The sequence below is a fragment of the Eleutherodactylus coqui genome, chromosome 8, assembly GCF_035609145.1.
Source record: "Eleutherodactylus coqui strain aEleCoq1 chromosome 8, aEleCoq1.hap1, whole genome shotgun sequence".
Lineage (NCBI taxonomy): Eukaryota > Metazoa > Chordata > Amphibia > Anura > Eleutherodactylidae > Eleutherodactylus > Eleutherodactylus coqui.
Genome location: NC_089844.1, coordinates 21,888,584 through 21,908,992, shown reverse-complemented (window position 1 = coordinate 21,908,992; position 20,409 = coordinate 21,888,584). Strand labels below are relative to the sequence as shown.

The window sequence follows — 20,409 nt, the reverse complement described above, 5'->3', positions numbered from 1 at the left end:
CCACATGCCCTGTGGATTGGCAAACCGCTGCTGAGCTGATAGGGCTTTTATAGTGGTTTTCAGCACAGCTCGCTGGGCCTGGGATGCTGTGGGCATATTACTCTGCAGCGCTTCCAACATCTCTGCATAGCAGTTTTTACTGGTGCCTTTTTATCGGACACACCTACTACCAGTATTCCTTGCTGGTGTAGCTCCGCCTTCCCAGCTATAACGGTCGGTTCCCAGTACCCCACTATAGGTATGGGTAGACCATTGCTCATCACAACATTGATTAACTGTTTGGACGGACAGCTGAAAACATCAGGGGACCAATATTTCCCAAAGTCACTCTGGCGGATAGTGGTGACTTGTGACCCTGTATCAATGAGTGCAGGCAGGGGCATACCGTCCACATATAATATCACTTCTGGACGAGGGCCTACATATTTAGAAATGCCCTCACTAGTTCGCTAACTTTCTGACACAGCGTGGCAAGACTGGGGGTTAACTCGGTCATTTGTTTCTGCATCTCAAGCAGCGGGGCAGACATATCACTGCTAGATTGTTCCGCCTGTCTGTACACGTCACTCCTGCGGGGGCGAGGCAAGCTCTCATCACTCAACACATTCAAACCCATCTTAAGCTCCTCACCCTCAACGGTCTGGGGCTCCGTACCCAGAATAGTAATGGCCAGTTCTTTAAACTGTAAAAATGTGCTATCGGGGTGCTGCACCGACAGCATCTTCAGCTGGCTCCTGAGAGTCTCCGTTAATGAGCCCTCAATAAACTGTTCTCTAAGAGCCTGGTCTGCACCTGCGGCCTCCTTAGGCCTCATGTCCACGGGGAAAATCAGGCCCGCTACGGATTCTCCATGGAGAATCCATAGTGGGTCCCTCCTGCCCCGCGGACATGAGCGCTGAAAATAAGAATAAACTTACCCGCAGCGGACCGGGCAGGTCTTCTCTTCTTCACAGCCGGATCTTCTTTCTTCGGCCGGCAGATGTACTCGGCACGCCGTCAGCGTGCCACGCGCATGCGCCGAGCACACCCGCCGGGCTGAAGAAAGAAGATCCGGCCGTGAAGAAGAGAAGACCTGCCCGGTCCGCTGCGGGTAAGTTATTCTTATTTTAGGTCTCCCGCGGATCCGGACGGCTTCCATAGGCTTCAATAGAAGCCTGCGGGAGACCCGCACGAAAATGGAGCATGTCACGTTTTTTTTCATGCTCCATTTTTTTTAAATTCACTTTTATTGACCATCCGCGGGTATTTATCTACCCGCGGGTGATCAATGCATCCCTATGGGATGCGGATCCGCATGCGCATGATCCGCTGCGGATTTAAAATCATATTTTGCCCGTGGACATGAGGCCTTAGGATCGGCCCTTACTGCGGCCTTCATGTCCTCCTGCAGGGGCAGTGCATACTTTCTCAGAGTCTCTCCTATCTTTTGCTTCTTATTAAAGAATAGAGATGAGCGAGCGTACTCGGATAAGCACTACTCGCTCGAGTAATTGGCTTTATCCGAGTATCGCTGTGCTCGGGTCTAAAGATTCGGGTGCCGGCATGGAGCGGGGAGCTGCAGGGGAGAGCGGGGAGGAACGGAGGTAAGATCTTTCTCTCCTTCTCTCCCGCCCGCTCTCCCCTGCTCCCCGCTGCGACTCACCTGTCAGCCGCAGCGGCACCCGAATCTTTAGACCCGAGCACAGCGATACTTGGATAAAGCCAATTACTCGAGCGAGTAGTGCTTATCCGAGTACGCTCGCTCATCTCTATTAAAGAACCATTTCTTTATCTCTGACATGGTATGCTTATCAAAGATAGTCTGCAGCCTGTCCAAAATATCTTCTACAGACTTTTTGTGTTCGTGCGGCCATGTTTTGACCTCCCTAGCAGCAGGACCTTCTAACTTGCCCATGAGAATTTCTATCTTCTGCTCCATTGCTAGTGCATACAAGCGGAACACTGCTCCCATCTTCCCCCTGAATTCTCTAAGGGTATGGCGTTTGCCACTGTATTTGCGTAGCCATGGTGCTCCTAGGCAATAGGGCATAGTTAGCTGCGCATAGCTAGTGGTGTTAGTCGCTACTGGGGTTGATTCTGCAGGCGCAATGACTGGTGCAGCAGCATCCGCTGGTGAAACAACATCCGCAGGGACATCAGCGGTTGGCTGGTTGCCATCGGGGTTATCTCCAACAACCGACATCTTGAATTTAAGGCACAGAAGGTACTATCCTGTTCCTGGGACGCCAAAGTTTGAGGGCTGTAAAATCCCAATACACTTACTGTGCGTATGGCCGGAGGCCTAGTCCTTGTCACGGTGACGCCACTAATTGGACTCTCCAGATGATATGCCGCAGATATAACGGAGACAAGTCCAGCAAATTAGTAATCCAAGAGTGAGCAGATTTACTAATTGAGGTAATTTGCAATAAACACAGTGGATTACAGTACTTGGTGAAAATACAGTTGTAATGATGACGCTTTCTTTATAATATTTACTGTAGATAGACGACTTAGACAATTTCCCCGCTATCCAAGGAAGGCATACAGATAGGTACGACAGGGCAGTGTGCTGTGTGTGTTTTTGTAGTGCCCGCTGGGTCACTACACAGTATGGTAAATGCCCCCATAACAGTGCCCAGCACAGAGTTGGCCTGCGGCACCAGCCCCAGAAGAGGCAGCTCCCTGTAGATTGCTCATGCTGGGACTATGGGGTTAGTCCTACTTAATCCGGGACGTGTCAAAAACCAAGCATAGCTCAGGCTCATTCACCTGAGTGTTTATCCTCCGTTCAGGCCTTCCATCTCTCTATTCCATTTTTGGTGCAGAGAGACGGAATTAAACAGTTCCTTTTTACCACCGCTGATTTCAATGGGGTTTATAAAGAATGGAAAGCTTTCTGTTTGCTCCTATTCCGTTTGGTTTGCGTTTTTCTAAATGAAACAAATAGAGCCGCAGACTGCGCTATTCTGTTTAAAAAAACAATCTAATTAAATGGGAAAAAACAGAAAGCTTGCAGTTTTGTAAAAAAAAAAAAACCTTTGAAATCAACAGTGGTAAAAATGGAACTGCAATTCTGTTTTAATTCCGTCCCTCTGCTCCAAAAACGGAAAGAGAGAGATGAAAGCCTGAATGGAGGCTAAATGCTGGTGTGAATGAGCCGTAAGTAAGACCCATCTCAGCACATGAAGCCGTATTAAGATCTGACAGCAGCAGTTTCATTGCGGCAGCAGGACAGGAGTAACAATCAAAGTAGACATACATACATACATACATACATACATACATTACTGAAAAGGTCACCATGGTGAACTATAGAAACACCGAGAGAAGGAGCGTCAGGTCTCACATGTCAACACTGGGGATAAGCTTCCCTGCTGCCATAATAACCAGAGCTAAGTTTTTGATCTACTGAATGAAACATGGCTACTATGAAGAAGAAGGCCATAGCAACAAGCGGCAGTTTGATATATGAGACCCATTAAAGCTCTTGTAGCTTCTAGACATATTCCTGCAGGATGCGCAGCGGGCACCAGGACTGGCACTATTCTTCCCCCGATGCTCAGCAGAAGGTGATGTGATACTCAGGGTACGCCTGTATGTCATTGAAGATGATGAACATGGAGGGATTGTTTAGGTTGTCAGTGACGCTGTCGTATCGGTCAGTGGAGATAGATGGGTTCTTGGCTGGAGGAGCCACCATTCCCTTCTGTCCAGCACAGAACTCTCCTGTAAGGACGCGGGCGAGGTACAGGTGCTTGTGTCCTCTAGCATCTGGTGGGGAGTAGCCCTCAGCAGAGTAATCCGCATTTACAGCAAAGTACGTTCCATTTCCATATAGCGACACTGTGAAGAGACAAAACAGAGTTAGGAAGTTGCAAAAAAAATGTAACTTCACAGATGTAACTTCAGACGTTGTCCCTGAGCGGGCCACACATTACCGGACACTGGGCCTGATGACCATAGTCACTATGTGTAACAGGCTGATCATGGGGCCAACTTGTAACATACAAATCCTGTGAATGATTGCCAACTGTAATGATCAGGTATATATATAATGTTACGTGGAATGGCAGGTAAATGATGGGGGTTGTAGTTGTCAGTTTGTGACGCCAACGTTCCAAACACTGGCATTCACACAGGGCGCATTAATGACACTGGACATGTGCTTGGTACCTCGGGTCCTCCGGAACGGTGGAGGCCCAGTAAAACTTTACTAGTGACTTCAGAATGCAGAGTTTATAGTGCAGGAAAACTTAATGAATAATCAACTATACTTGATATGAAAGTCAATGGCCACAGAATGGCAATAATGATCAACCTGCTCTCATAGACTTCAGTACACGGGGGTGTCAGTTAAGGGTGTCAATTCTGACAGCGGCATTTAAATTCCCCAAACGCTGTTTGGGGGTCCCGCACGGCCCCCCCGCGGTGAGATCGGGGGAGCCGTGCAGGTGTCATGGCAGCCGGGGGCCTAATGAATGGCCCCAGGGCTGCCTTAGCAGACTGCCTATCAAGCCATACACACAGGGTGGCTTGATAGACTGCCTGTAAAAAAGCAGTATAACGTAATGCTATGGCATTACGTCATACTGCAGGAGCGATCAAAGCATCGCATGGTAAAGTCCCCCAGGGGGACTTCAAAGTAAAGTAAGAAAAAAGATCAATAAAGTTTTTTAAATTGTAAAAAAAAAAAAAAAAGTTATAAAAGTTTAAATCACCCCCCTTTTGCCATATCAATTACTAAAAAAATCTAAATCATAAAATAAAAATATGTATTTGATATCGCCGCGTCCGTAAAAGTCCGATCTATCAAAGTAGTGCATTATTTTTCCTGCACGGTGAACGTCGTCCGAAAAAAAAATAAAGAACGCCAGAAATACACTTTTTTAGTTACTCTGTCTTCCAGAAAAAATGCAATAAAAAGCGATCAAAAAGTTGTATGTATTCCAAATTGATACTATCGGAAACAACAGGACATCCCGCAAAAATTGAGCCCTTGCACAACTACGTCGACAGAAAAATAAAAAAGTTATTGTGCGCACAAAATGACCGCAGAAAATTATTGAAAAAAATTACATATCTTTAAAAAAAAAAATACAGGTACTACAGCAAAAAAAAAAAAACTATATGAGTTTGGTATCGTAGTAATCATACTGACCCATAGAATAAAAATATCAGGTCGTTTTTGTTGCAGTTTGTGCGCCGTAGAAACAGGACGCACCAAAAGATGGTGGAATGTCGGTTTTTTTTCCATTTCTCTCCGCTAAGAATTTTTAAAAAGTTTTTCAGTAAATTATATGGTACAATAAATAGTGCCATTGAAAACTACAACTCGTCCTGCAAAAAACAACAAGCCCTCATACAGCGACGTCGATGGATAAATTAGGGAGCTACGATTTTTTAAAAGGGAGTAGGAAAAAACAAAAATGGAAAAAAGCAAAAAAAGCTCCGTCACTAAGGGGTTAAACTCCCTTCAGGAACCCAATCACTCATACTTAGAGATTTATCCACACCATGTCACGTGACACTGCAAGATAGATACATACAACATGCAGCAAAGCTCACAAGCAATGATTATAAGGTAGTTAACCCTTCAGACGCTGCAGCTGTGCAACACACATACAGAAAATAGACATGACCATTTTGCATAGTGCACTGAGCTCCCACACCCTCTCTTCACCCCTCTCCACTATTTGCAATGGGAGGGGGCGGTATGGGGTGGGACTTAGCTCTGCCCCTGTCCCGCCCCTCCCATTGCAGACAGTGGCAGGGGCGGGAGCTCAGTGTACTACTCCTGACCCAGCCCGCCTCCTCTCCCTGCAGAAAGAGACACCGTATATCGGCCGGGCGTGAAAACCCAGCCAATATACGGACATGTGAATAAGTCCTAATGTTGTAAGTGTACCGACCCACAGAAAAAAATGTATTGAATCATTTATGCTGCGCGATTAATGTAAAAGAAAAAAAATGGCAGAATTGATGCGTTTTCTCTCCCTGCTATCAAACAAAAATAATAAAAAGTTTTACAATACAGTCTATGTACCCAAAAATGGCACAAATAAAAACTGCAGTTCACCATGAAAAAAACAAGCCCTTATACAACCATGTCGACGGAAAAATAAAAAAGTTATGACTTTTGAAAAGTGGAGATGAAAATCCCCCCCAAATTGTTGCGTCCTTATGCCCAAAATAGGCCGGGTCCTTAAGGGGGTAAAGGACGATTGTAATTGATTGCTGTATAATAACAGTGACCCCCATAGTAGCCATATGAGTAATAGTGTCCCCATGCTTATAATGACCCTTATAATGGCCCCAGTAGTAATAGTGGCCCCAATAATAATAGTGCTCCCATAATGGCCTCAGTCATAATAGTGGCCTTGGTAGTAATAACCCCCATAGTGACCCCAGTAATAGCCACCCCCACAGTGGTTCCAGTAATAACAGTGTCACCTATAGTAGTTCCAGTAGTAATAGTGACTGCCCTAATAGGTTGCTGCACGGCCAGAGGCCAACAGGCTTTCTACTCACCCAGCCTGCAACTCTGGTTCAGCAGTGACAGTTGCATGCTGGGTGAGTGGGGTTCTTATCTGTTTGCTGCATAGCCAGTGGGCCACATAAAATGGGGTGGTGCGCCTTGTGTTTGACATATGTGCCATAGAGGGCCCATACAGCTGCTATGGGGGCCACAGGGTACCCCAGCTGAAGCTAACCCTCATGCCCATGGGTTTGTGCCAAGTTATAAAGTTTTCCACAGGGTAGGAGATAACTTTATGATCTATGGGGTCCAATCATTGGAACCCCCACCAATCTTTAGAACAGGGGTCCCGAAAGTCCCAACAAGAATGGAGTGGAGGTCACGCAAGCAAAGCAGCACTCCATTCATTTCAATAGGAGTGCTGCAAATTGCTCAGCAATCTTTGGCACTGTAATTGAAATGAATTAAGCTGCGGCACGCATGCACGAACACCACTTCATTCATGCAAAGACCTTTGGGATCCCAGCTCTCAAGATTGGTGGAGGTCTCAAAGATCAAACCCAAGAGATGTACAGTTATTCCCTACCCTGTGGAATAACTTTATAACTTCACACAATCTCTTTAACCCCTTAATAACACGGCCCCCTTTTTTTTCCACTTTATTTTTTTCCTACCCTCTTTAAAACAATCGTAACCCCTTTATTTATCCATCGCCGTCGCTGTCTGAGGGTTTGTTGTTTTTTGCGGCACGAGTTGTATTTTTTAATGGTGCTATTTAATGTCCCATATAATGTACTAAAAAAACTTTAAAAAATTATGAGTGGAGTAAAATAAAAAAAACGACATTCCGCCATCTTTCAGTGCGTCTTGTTTCTATGGCACATAAACTGCAACAAAAAGGACATGAAACTTCATTCTATGAATCAGTATGATTTCTACTATACCAAACTTGTATAGTTTTTCTTTTACTGTACTACTCTTTTTTTTTTTCAAAGACATTGAATTTTTTTAAATTATTTTCTGCCGCCATCTTCCTCGCACAATAACGTTTTTATTTCTCCGTCGACATAGTTGAGCAAGGGCTCATTTTTTTATTACTTTTTAAAAAATTTTTTTAACAATTGATAAAACTTTATTGACCTTATTTTCACTTTGTTTTTAAGCCCCCCTGGGGGACTACAACATGCGATGCTTTGATCGCTCCTGCTGTATAACGTAACGCTATATCGTAACGTCATACTACAATTTGACCGGCAGTGTATCAAGCCACCCCATGGGGACGGCTTGGTAGACAGTCTGCTAAGGCAGCCCTGGGGCCTTTCAGAAGGCCCCCGGCTGCCATGACACCCGCATGGCTCCCTGCGATCTCACGTGGGGGGGCTGTACGGGACCCCCAAACATCGTTTGAGGGATTTAAATGCCATTGTCATAATTGACAGCAGCATTTAAAGGGTTAATAGCCGCGCCCAGCCGCGTGGCCGATTGCAGCTATTGCCCAGGAGTGGCAGCTGTACTAAACATACCCAGACGCTCCAGGACGTAAATGTACACCCCGGAGCGGGAAGGGGTTAAAGGGGTATTCCTATGTCAGCAAGTTTTCCCCTTTCCATGTAATGGGGTATAAATTGTTGATTAGTGGGCATCTAACTGCTGGGACCCTCGTTTATCCTGAGATGTCACCTCCAATGCGTCCTGAAGCTTTGACACCACTATCCCATTCACTTCAATACAACTACCAGAGATTGCTAAATTCAAGCGCTCCGCTATCTTCAGAGGTCCCATTGAAGTGAATGGAGAAGTTGTGCATAGGTGCAGCCACTGCTGCCATAACTTTAGGATGGCACTGGGGGTGAAATCCTGAAATGGGACAACTTCCTTAAAGGGGTTGTCCCGCGCCGAAACGTTTTTTTTTTTTTTCAATAGCCCCCCCGTTCGGCGCGAGACAAACCCGATGCAGGGGTTTAAAAAAAAAACGGATAGTACTTACCCGAATCCCCGCGCTCCGGTGACTTCTTACTTACCTTGTGAAGATGGCCGCCGGGATCTTCACCCTCGGTGGACCACAGGTCTTCTGTGCGGTCCATTGCCGATTCCAGCCTCCTTATTGGCTGGAATCGGCACACGTGACGGGGCGGAGCTACGAGGAGCCGCTCTCTGGCACGAGCGGCCCCATTCAGAAGGGAGAAGACCGGACTGCGCAAGCATGTCTAATCGGGCGATTAGACGCTGAAGATTAGACGGCACCATGGAGACGGGGACGCTAGCAACGGAACAGGTAAGTGAATAACTTCTGTATGGCTCATAATTAATGCACGATGTATATTACAAAGTGCATTAATATGGCCATACAGAAGTGTATAACCCCACTTTGTTTCGTGGGACAACCCCTTTAATGCAGTTGATCCCTTTGTCAGGTACATTCCTTTTTAGCCCTAGACCCCAGTTTAATGTATCAGTGTGCGCCCCAACAGTGTGGACATATCTAGACCCGCTGGTCATGGGCGGCTCCTGTATTTATAGGCAGTTCGCTCCTCACTGTGTTTTCCTGCGTAGCTCCTGTTGAATCCGTTATGATTAATATGCTGTATGGAGTTGACGTCGGTCCCGTGAAAGAGCTGCTTCTCGTTGGTCGTTGCCCCGTTCTTGGCGTCGATGCTCTGCCTCTTTATCTGGTAGTTCAGCCACAAATCCTTGTTCTGAACCCTCTGGATCTGTGAAGACGAAGAGAAGGAAATGCTATATCAAGTGTAAAGTAGTAATAATAACAGAAGAGACAGAACCGGACCTCAGGGACTAATACTGGCATCTGTTTACTGTGAGGGGAGGCAGGTGGGCCGAAATGATCCCCAGGCCTCTCCACCTCTAGTCACTAAGTGATGGTTGTCCCTATGTAAAAGCACGGCAAGAATTATTGCTGGGACGTCCTGTCGGGCATCTGTGGCTGACAGGTCATTCCATGTAAAAGGGCCCTAAGGGCTCAACACTTGGAACTATAGACGAAGGGGCTTACAGACCCAGCACCTGGGACCATACAGGTGGTCACAGGTTGAGCATCTGGGACATCTAGGAAAAGTAGATACAGCACAGCCCCCAGGTCTTTGTGAGGGGTGTTAGAAATCCAAGATCTGAGGAAAGGGGTATTCAGAGGACCAGCATCTGGGAACTGAGGGAAATGGGGGTACAGGATCAGCACTCAAAATTTAGCACAAGGACCTGAGGAGGGATGAGGGGGTTACATGCCCAGAACCTAAAGCATCGGAGGGTGGGTTAGTGTGCAGGATAAATGCAACTTTAAAGACCGATTCAGGTAGGAGCATCATTGGAAATGTTACCAGAAAAGCTTTCCCTCATCACACAAGGGAGGGCTGTCCAGGGTTGGCGGCCGTCCGCTGTATTGCTCCTTACCTTCAGTATTTCTCTCCGACATGTTTGTGCAAACAGCTGCTTAACCTCCAAATATTCAGTGGAGGTGGCCGAGACGTCAACCTCCAACACCAGACAGTTATTCATTGGCTGCCAGTGATCCGGTAACTTCAGAGATGTTTCCTCTGTAATAAAAAAGTCTCATTGATATAAAAGATCTGATAGATCACACAGGAGTCCTTAGGAAGTGAACTTTATTGCAGTGTCGACACGGGACCCAGAGGGATATATACAGTTCCCAAATCCCTGGGTGGGATACAGGAGAATTACACACAGTTATATACCATATCCCAGGTAATTAGGCTTATTAGCTATTAATACACTATTAGCTCAAGTTATCTTTTCATCACACAAAGGAACCAAGAAGTAGGAGAATCTTCTACTTTCACTTTTAAAGGATCAGGAAGAGGGGTTTCCAATTACAACAGTGTAAATTAGGTACTGTTTAGAAGCAGTATATAGTATTGTTAGAAGGAAACATATTAGTTAACTATTTTCTACATAAGGGGTAGAGAAGTTAATAAGGCACAAGTTAGTATGCAGTTGCTACATTTCATTTGCAATAGATACATTTGTAATAAACAGAACAATATATAATATGTTTCAACCTTCTGGCTCATAAAAGAGAAACAACAGCTTCTTCTAAGTCCTCATACCACATCATGAGTGCAGGGATAAGAGCACTGCTAACTGTTTACCCAGTTTATTGCTAACGTTATAGTACTGTCCATCTTAGGCTCCGCTCACTGAACCTTGTCATGTACATCCAGCAAATGCACCAGAAAATGCCCCTAAGGTACACAACGAATGTGCCAGAAACCTAAAATAGTCCCCATGTATCCAAAATGACCAGACTCTCCAACACAAGGACCACAGCTTGTGGCAGTCATTGGTGGACTATAAGGATGTATTTACACAAGCAATTTCCTTGCGCAGGTTCTGTTCAACTGCTGTTATGGGAATAAATCATATCCCTCTGACTTCACTGTACTGCTCTAAATTGGTTTTAATGAGAAGTGCATGCATGTAGGGTCACGCTGAAACTGACACAATGCTGGTCAATCATCAGTATGCTTCTGGTTTATTAACATCATCACAGCACAAATATAACCCAAATGATGTAGCAATAGAAGTACATACCCCTGACAACGCAAAGTAAAACAGATGAACACAGGGTAGGAAATGTAAATCTAAGGGAGGGAAAGGTGGGAAGGGATATCTGGGCATCAAGGGAGGTTGAAAAAGATAAATCAACCCTGCCGAGTAGAAATGTTGGAAACCCAGGCTGTCTCTGACTTTCTCTCATGTGACGCCAAGGAAACCAGGGGCAAGCCCAAAGATAGCTTTTACTATGCCATGCCCGAACCTAAAGACAGCCATTGTTCCATTCTGGAAGATGACCTAAATTCCAGCCATGGCTGCCACACCGCATAAAATGCATTAAGATCTAGGTCCTCCTCAGCTCTTTATAATGCACAAGGGTGTTGATTGCCTCCACCAATTGAACTCTGGTTGGGGAAATATTGGTTCTCCACAATCTTGGGATAATCTGCTTAACAGTCTGGACAAAGAATCGCAACAAACCCCTCTTTACCTTTGCTATGGACCCCAGAAACATAGACAGCATATGTGGCACTCCCGTTGTTCTCACCTGTGAGATGGCTTTGTTGTTATACAGGGCCAAGGCATCCCACCATATGTGACTCATACTACCCCTACTCCCAGAGCACCTCCAGCACACGAGGGAGGTGTGGCCGAACATTCTATGTAGGTGCTCCGGTGTCCTATACCATCGCGACAATATCTTAAAGTTCCTGGAGTCTAAAATACACTGTCCTCTTGTGTGTTAGAGTGATAACTTTTTGCCATTGCCCCCAGGGAAGGTGCCGACCCAGCTCCCTTTTCCAAGCCCCAACATACTCTGGGGGTACGTCCCCTACCTCTTGAGACAGCAGCATCTTATATAGTTACGATATTGGATGTTTAGGAGTACCTATGGATATGCAAATTACTTCGAAGGGCGAAAGGTCTTTAATTAAACCTGCATCGGGTATCAGGGAATCCAAGGCCCCCCGCAGCTGAAAATATCTCAGCCATTCTTCTGGAGGAGGACTCCGAGTCCCCTCAAAGAACTCCACCAGAGGCTTCAGCAAGCCAGGTCAGTGAACATCCCTCAAACATGGTATGGGGTCCGAGTTCATAGACAGGAGATGCATACTGTGTTCAAAGGCCTTAAATTGTGGATTAGCTAGTAGCAGAGTGAGGGGTCTGGGAATAGAGACCAATGAACTCAGTGTGGCAAAGCATGTCCAAGTGGACCTTAGTTGCGAGAGTAATGGGCACAAATCAAGAGACTCGTCAATCCACCCCTCCGGAAGCCAAAAAAACCCTGAGTTAACCTGGGATCAGTGGTATATTTTATTTCAACCCAAAGCTTGGTTACTCAATGTTTAAGTAAGTTCCAAACACAATATGCAATGTTAGCTTTGTAGTATAGGGAGAAGTCAGGAAGACTAAGTCCCCCCAAGTCCTTCATCTAGGTGAGGATATTATATATTAATCTAGGCCTATGGCCCTTCCAAACAAACTTAGTTATTAGGGTGCGAATGCGGAGCAAGTATATCCTGGGCAATCTAATTGGTAAAGCTTGGCATAAATAAAGAAATTTGGGGAGGGAGTCCATTTTGAGATAACTCTTCCGCACCAAGACAAGGAGAGAGGGTTCCATTTGGTCAGCTCCTTTTTGAGACTGGACAAGAAAAACGTTTGGGCAGGGTCAGCTGGGAGTTGTATTCCTAGGTATGTAATGGAGGTACTTTGCCACCAAAATGGGAATTGCTTCTGTAGGAGTCACCTCTCGGCCCCAAGAGATATTAAGAATTTCTTTTTTTGTAGTTTATGTTAAAAAATTTTTACCTCGCTAAATTTACTAAACTCCTATAGCAGAACTGGGATACCTATGTTAGGGCAGGATAAGTATAAGAGTAGTTCATCAGCAAAAAGAGACAATTTATGATCAGTTTGGCCCACTGTAACTCACCTGATGGAATTGTTTTGTCTGATGGCATTAGCCAGAGATTTGATAGTTGGGACATATAGGAGGGGAGACAACGGGCATTCCTGCCTAGTTCCATTGTGTATACTAATAGAATCAGACAAAGACCCATTTACTCATAACCTGGCAGATGAATCAGCCAAGGCCCACCTTCAGCAGAGTGATCTCCAAGTACTTCCACCTCACCCTATCAAAAGCCTTTTCATGTTTGATACTCTTAATCTGATTTTCCATTCACTGCTGTATTGTTCTCTGACAAGTCCTCCATGCTCATTGGGTTTTCCATCACCTAGCAACAGCTTAGAGTGTATGGAGGGGTTAGACAAGTAGCAGGAAGAGATAGTCTGTGATTGGAGGATTAGTCCTCCGCACGGGTTGTCTAGAGTAGTGATTTAAAAGGAGAGAGGGGAGGAGTCAAGGAGACAGGAGAGCACAGCCTAAGTGAGTGCAGTCAGAGAGTCGAGAGGAGCAAGAACAGAGGAGTCAGTGCAGTGAGAAGTGGATAAGTGTGAGTATTAAAGCCAATTTATGTTGATAGTTCAGAAAGTCAGCTGAAGGGAAATGTTAAGTAAGGAAGAAGTAGAAAGAAGAATTGACAGGCAGGAAAATAGTGAAAGAGAGAGACAGTGAAGAAAATTTTTATAGTCAACATGATTAAGCAAAGATGGAGTATAAATCAATGTGGACAAAGGTGTATTCCAACCATTATCCCCGCAACTGTAAGAAAAAGTGATCTTTGTATTCAATTGTAATCATCTACCTCAAGCAAACGTAATGCAAACTATATAACTGCCACTAAGTGAGGATCTCTCTCTGCAAATAATAATAATCTTTATTTATATAGCGCCAACATATTCTGCAGTGCTTACAAAGCAGGGGAGAACAGATACAAAAAACACTGTTACATGTAGTAATTGATTGATGGAAACAGTAGGGGTGAGGGGCCTTGCTCTAACTAGCTTACATACTACAAATAATGAGGTGATATAAAAGTTAAAGGGGCTGGAGATGTGCACAGTATGGCGAGGTGGAGAGTGATGGATGCTATACACATAGACAATGGTAAGACATAAGCCGTGTGGTGGATGAATCGGTATGACTGCAGGTGTCGGTTGATTATGGCTAGCAGGGATTGCAGTCAGAGAGGGCAGGAAAAATGTTATCAGGCGGAGTAAACAGGGGTTTGGTTTAGGAGATATGGTATGCCTCCCTGAAGTGGTGTGTTTTTAGAGCACGCCTGAGGTTTTGTGTGTGAGGGATTGCCCGGATAGTTTTGGGTAGTGCATTCCCGAGGACTGGTGCTGCTCTGGAGAAGTCTTGGGGGCGGGAATGAGAGGTTTGAATTAAAGGGGCACTTATTCTGATTTCCTTAGCTGAGTGGACGCCATTGGCTGGGTGGTGGATTGAGACGAGGGAGGCAATGTAGGGCAGTGCGGTGTTATGGAGAGCTTTACGGATGAAGGTAGTGAGTTTGAATTGAATTCAATATTTGACAGGCAGATAGTACAGTGACTGGCACAGGGCAGAGATGTCCGAGTAGCGGCTGGACAGGAAGATGAGCCTGGCTGCCGCATTCAGGATGGATTGAAGGGTGGAGAGTTTGGTGCAGGGTAGGCCGATCAGCAGCGAGTTGCAATAATCAAGCTGAGGGTGAATGAGGGCAACAGTGAGCAGTTTTAGCGTGTCCACGGTGAGAAAGGGAGAAGGATTCTTGCGATGTTCTTAAAGTGCAAGTGACATGTTTGGGGCGAGAGATTGGATATAGGGGATAAAGGTGAGATCAGAGTTGACTATAAGCCCAAGACAGTAGACGTGCTGTCTGGGAGCTACTGTGGTGCCATACACTGAGATGGTGATATCATGATAAGGTCAGTTAGCAGAGGGCGGAAACACCAGTAGGTCAGTTTTTGAGAGGTTCAGTTTTAGGAAGAGAGAGGACATAGTGTTAGAGACAGCGAGCAGACTGCCGGTACTTTTTAATCCTGTCTCCTGGAGTCCCTTCCCACTACCGAACCATCTGCACAGAGGTACCACACTACTCTCCAGGAAGATACGACAATTTCCCCTCTTATTTTATTTTTGTATTTTACTTATTATTTTGTACTGAGTAGGTTTTGGCCTGCATATGGACTGAGTAGCCGCTGTCGTTTATGAGGAGAAGCAGCAGAGCCACCCAGCTGCAGTTATTGCCACCTACTTCTACGCGGTCTGGCCAACCACACCAGCACAACCTTTACTTAAACCGGCATAAAAAACACTGGTCTAAGTAAATCTGCCACTGTATGTAATTAGTCACATGTACATGGGAGCATTACTACAACTCCATACAATATGACTGTGTGTGTGAGCTTAATAAGAGATACAAGGGATTACCGTGTTTAGAAACGCGTTCAATCTTCATTTTTTGTCCTGTGGGGTCCTTCATAGACTTCAGCTCCATGAATACAGTGTAGGTGACTCCAGCCAGGTCAATGCGCAGACTTTGCATCTGGGAACTCTTGGCCTTTTCCAGCTCTAGGTTTGTCATTGGATCAAATGGCACAAAGCCGGAGCCGTTATCATATCTCCACTCCACCAGGTTACTGAGGAGCTCTGCCTCCCGCTCTCTTGTCTTCTTCTCCCGCACCTTCTTGATCAGGTCTTGGATTTTGTTGGTCATTTCCAGGACGTCTCTGGTGAGACCACTTATTTTAACCGTGGAACCGGGAGATTCAAAAGAAACAAAGACTTGGAGTCTCCTTTGATCCTGGGATAAGGTGTGATGGTCCCAGTCATTAAACTCCAGGATCCAGTCATCGGTGATGAGGTTCTCGTGCTGCTCCTTCAGTATTAGCTTCTGGAGCCAGGCTGACGTATCCGTCACAGCGTTCTTGGTCTCCGCACACAGGTGGAATATAGCCGGCTCAATGTTCTCTCTTAGCTCAAACACTTTTGGTTCCTTCTCCTCACCGGGTTTCGATGTGAAATAACTGACCACAGCTGCGATACAAAAAGACAAAATTACCATATGAGATCAACATAGCAAAATATAAGCATTTTTAAAGGGCTCATCCAGCCTCAAAGGAGGTTTCCAGGACTTTTATATTGATGCTTATTCTTGGGATAAGGCATCAATGTAGATCAATGCAGGTCCGCTGTTTGAAGTGCCTAAGGTGCTTGGGTGAGCGCCACTGTCACTTAACTGCATACCAGGCACAGCACCGTCCATTTCATAGTGGTGGTGCCTGGTATTGCAGTTCAATTGTATTTACTTGAATGGGACCAAGCTTCACTTAGACCATGTAAAGAAAGAAAGGGATATCGCAGGCCACTGTGGTCTTTTCAATCAGCTGATTGGCAGGTGTTGCAAGCAGCAGACCATACCAATTTGTTTTTAATAACTTATTCTTAGTACAGGTCATCAATATTGAAGTTCTGGCAGACCCTTTAACTCCTTCCCATCATAGGACATATATACATGGACGAGAACGAGTCCCCTGAAAATAATGTATATTTATGTTATATGGATGACCCTTGCCATCCGCAGCGGGAGTCAGCTTTTACTAACAGCCAGCTTCAGCCTCAAATTTCCACTGTTAACCCCTTACAGTGTTGATCGCGGTTAGCTAGCTTAACAGAGGGAGGGCGCTCTCTCTGTGATATCGGTCCACCCCCATGAAATCATTGAGGGCTGATGCGTTGCCATGAAAACAGAATGCCAGTCAATTCTTTCTGGGTCTGCCATGGTTTGTCCTAGTTAATACTAGTGATAATACAGTGTATAGCAAAATCTGCAAAATGAAAAAATAAACCATAAAAAATGGCAACTAGAAACATTTTTTGCACACTTTTCCCATTGTTTTTATTTAAACAAATAACATTTGGTATGGTCACATCCATAACAACCTGTACAATAAATTGAACACATATACCAAACGCTATAAAACTGATAAAAATAAATCATATGTACTCCAAAATAGCATCAATGAAAACTACAGATCATCACTCAAGGAAGAAGGCATCGCATGGCTCCATCAACGGAGAAATAAAAAGTTCTGGGTCTTTAAAAGCAACAATGCTAAAACATATATTTAATAAGAATCCTAGTTATCTAGTTCCTGCCTCCTGATACTGATTCCGCCTTTGTTCTTGATTGCATTTCCTATAAAAGCCTGGCCCTGCCACTCCCTCAGTGCGTCATTATTCTGCTCCATTGCATTGATTGATCAAGCTCCGCTTCTGCCTGCTCCTCTGCTATTGTGATAAGACCTCCTGATATCGACTTCTGTCTTTCCATCTACCTATGTTCTCTGCCTCATCCATTGGTACTGCAAACCAAGACCTCCAATTGCTGCTCTCTGGCTTTCCATCTTACTACATTACCAGCCTCATCCATCTGTACTGCAAACTGAGACCTCCTGTTACTGACTCCTGGCTCTTCCCTGACTACTCTCCAGATCTGTAGCTATTACACCTGAGGCTCCAAACCAGTGCCTGAAACTGCTACACAACAACTACAAGTTTCCAAGGTGTCAAGTACACATTAAGCCCTAGAAGGAGTTGGACCCACCCAAATAAGTCAACCCCATCTCTACGGGATAGGTTATAACTGGCTAATCAGTGGGGGGTTTTACCACTGGGACACCTACCGACCATGAGAGATGAATGGAGCAGTAAAGGCAATGCACACCATTCTGTAGATAAGGGACAATTTCTTTTCATTGGACAACTCTTGTAATGCCGCAGGCAAAAATTAAAAAGACTGCATAATACAGGGCTGTAAAGGAGAAGTTGTTAGAAATACACCCTCATCACTCAGTCAAAACTTTTTAACTTTTTCTTTGACATAGCCTTATGAGGGCTTATTTTTTGCGGGACTAGCTGTATTTTTTTAATTTCAATGATGTATTGCATAGCTTTTATTAATGTTTCCAATAAATGAATCTATTTACGTTCTTTTCTTAATCAAAGTCCCAAAGGGACTTAATATGGATTTTAACTTCTGTTAACCATGACCTACCTGGTGAACATTAAATTAGTAGATGATATTCAACTGAGATTGGTGACTTGGCATCAAGAAGACATGAAGGGGTTAATTCACTTGATTAATTAGGTGATGTATTGTACCCGTGCTTTGTGGTGTTGTTGTATATTTAAACGTGAGTTTTTTATTACAGATAACTGAGCTTGACAAAGACCGTATTTCTTTCTGTAAACGGTCGAAACGTTGCTCGTTACTGTACTTTTATGGAGGGATAAAGAAGATTTCATTTTACCACTTTGGATGCTGCCAAGACTACATTTATTTCCCTGGACAAACAGCTAAGCCATATCTACCAGAGGGAGGGATTCTTTACCATTTTCTGGTGGCCATTTTGGCAGAGATAAAACGTTAGCCAAATCTCTGACCATTATTACTGGAAGGGAATGAAGAACGGCGTTCACCAAAAATGTTTTGTCATAAATCCCCAAATCAGCAAGGAGGCTTCACCTATCAACACTATACAAGCGCCTGGAAAAAGTATGGAGCTTAGCCGGGATTAATATGATTGGTCCCCTTCAGGAAATATCAAAGGACAAACAATTATATATTTGCTGCAACTGACTATTGCAACAGCTGTTCAAGATAAGAGTGCCAAGTCAGTCTTAATTGGAAACATCCCCAAACCACTAGGGCTGCCTGGCTATGTGAGTTAAACAGTGCTGACATATGGCTAGGGGATTTCCTGCCAAGTTCACCAAGATATGGGGCCGGTGGGTTGACTGCCCCAAAACTGCGCTGAACATGTCTGACTAATTCTTCTTTTTTGGGAAAAATGAAGGTCTTTTCTCTATTGGTTGTTGTGACTCGCATAGACAATAGGTATACACAATATTGGTAGTGGAACTGTGGGTTTAGTTTGTAATTGTATGTTCTATTTGTTACGATTCCCCAGGTTGGGAGTCTTGGTCTCCTTTGTTATAATGGCCAAAGTTGTTTAAAATAAAAAAAGGGGGTATTATAAATGCTTAGGGAGTGAGCAAACTGTAATGATCTAATTTTGTGAAGTATTCTTGATGACTGTCCCTTGTTGTTTTGTATTGTGATGTATGACATGCCCAATAAACAGTCCTTTAAAAAAAAGAGTGCCAAGTCAGTACTCAGTAGCAATTTTTTAGTACTCCATTATTTGCCACCTTGGCTGTATGGACACTTTGATTAGAGACAGGGACAAGAGTTTGTGATCTCAATCATTGACAACCTGATGGGGCATTTTCAAACTGCTCACCGCATTTCATCTGCCTCCCACCCACAAACAAATGGTCAGTGGGAATGTAACCATTGAACACTCAAAGAATGTCTTAGTAAGCTTGTCAATGACCAAAAAGACAACAGGGACCAGTTGATCCCTGATGTTCTGTTTGCCTATCACACATCTGTGCATACCTCAACAAAGTGCACTCCATTTGAGGTCATGTATGGACAGAATGCCAAGCTTACTATGGACCTCAAATCCTCAGAAGGTGACACTGTGGACCCCATGCCCCTAATATGCTGGATACACTGACAACCATTCATAAAAGCTCTGCTTAACCATCAGAACCAACATGCACTCTGCTGAGGAACACCAGAAGCATGCCTTTGATCGCCGACACAAGAGCAACAAAGAAATCACTGCAAGCTCCATTGCTTATACTGTATCAAGAATGAGCGCCTTATTCATTGCATGGGTTCTAAGGTGAAACCACGCTGGATTGGACCCTACTTAGTTATGGAATCCTTGACCAAGAATGGGTAAAACGTAAGAACAATAAGACTGACAAGATACTGAGCAATATCTACCATGCCAGCAACCTTAAGATTTACCAGGATAATGAGGCTTCTCTATCACCCCAGTCCCCTGATGATTGTCCCAGTGACTTTGCCAATGACTGCTCAAAGCAAAAGACACTCAAAAGATGAGGAACCAGACAATGATGACATCTACATCCCAGAGAAACACAAGCAGATGTCCAAGACTTTCAACCCACTACCAAGCTCAGGAAGGAAGTATCTTAGCATTATTCTTGGCCCTACATTTGCTTAGGTTGGGTACTATGGATGCACAAAGGACTTTTGACAACCACTGTGTACATACAAAACCAAAGGTGATGGGAACTGCTATTTACCGGCTATCAGCTACATCCTGACAGGACTACTTGAACCAAAATGTAAATGAATATGTGAACACCTCTGGCATCTTTCATGATGGAGTCTGGGCACCTGATGCAGAGATCATGGCCACCGCGAATCTGTTGAGTTGCAACATCGTCATCCATACAAAAGTTGGTGACTCCATGGATAGTTGACCTATCCCGCAGGCCTCAATCTGCCATCAACAACAGAACATGCAACTTATCATGAAAATAAGCATCATTTTGATGTTGTTATCAGTGTTTACCTGTGATCATTTACATTGTAGCAAGTCCTTATAGAATCCATGATTCTATAAGGACTTGCTAGGTTTAGAAGTTG

General features: G+C 44.5%; 2 protein-coding genes across 2 annotated transcripts in view; one reads left to right on the top strand and one right to left on the bottom strand.

The window, feature by feature from the left end:
• Positions 1-20,409, top strand: part of LOC136576196 (protein mono-ADP-ribosyltransferase PARP14-like) — a 913,674-nt gene that overhangs the window by 739,762 nt on the left and 153,503 nt on the right. The window lies entirely within an intron of this gene.
• LOC136577384 (protein mono-ADP-ribosyltransferase PARP14-like) overlaps positions 2,401-20,409 on the bottom strand; it is a 65,699-nt gene continuing 47,690 nt past the window's right edge. The window contains exons 17-20 of the mRNA XM_066577291.1: positions 15,309-15,914; positions 9,863-10,005; positions 8,994-9,168; positions 2,401-3,825 (exon numbers count right to left, since the gene is read on the bottom strand). Coding sequence (XP_066433388.1) covers positions 3,542-3,825; positions 8,994-9,168; positions 9,863-10,005; positions 15,309-15,914 — 1,208 coding nt within the window. The 3' untranslated portion in view covers positions 2,401-3,541. The remainder of the gene's footprint in view (positions 3,826-8,993; positions 9,169-9,862; positions 10,006-15,308; positions 15,915-20,409) is intronic.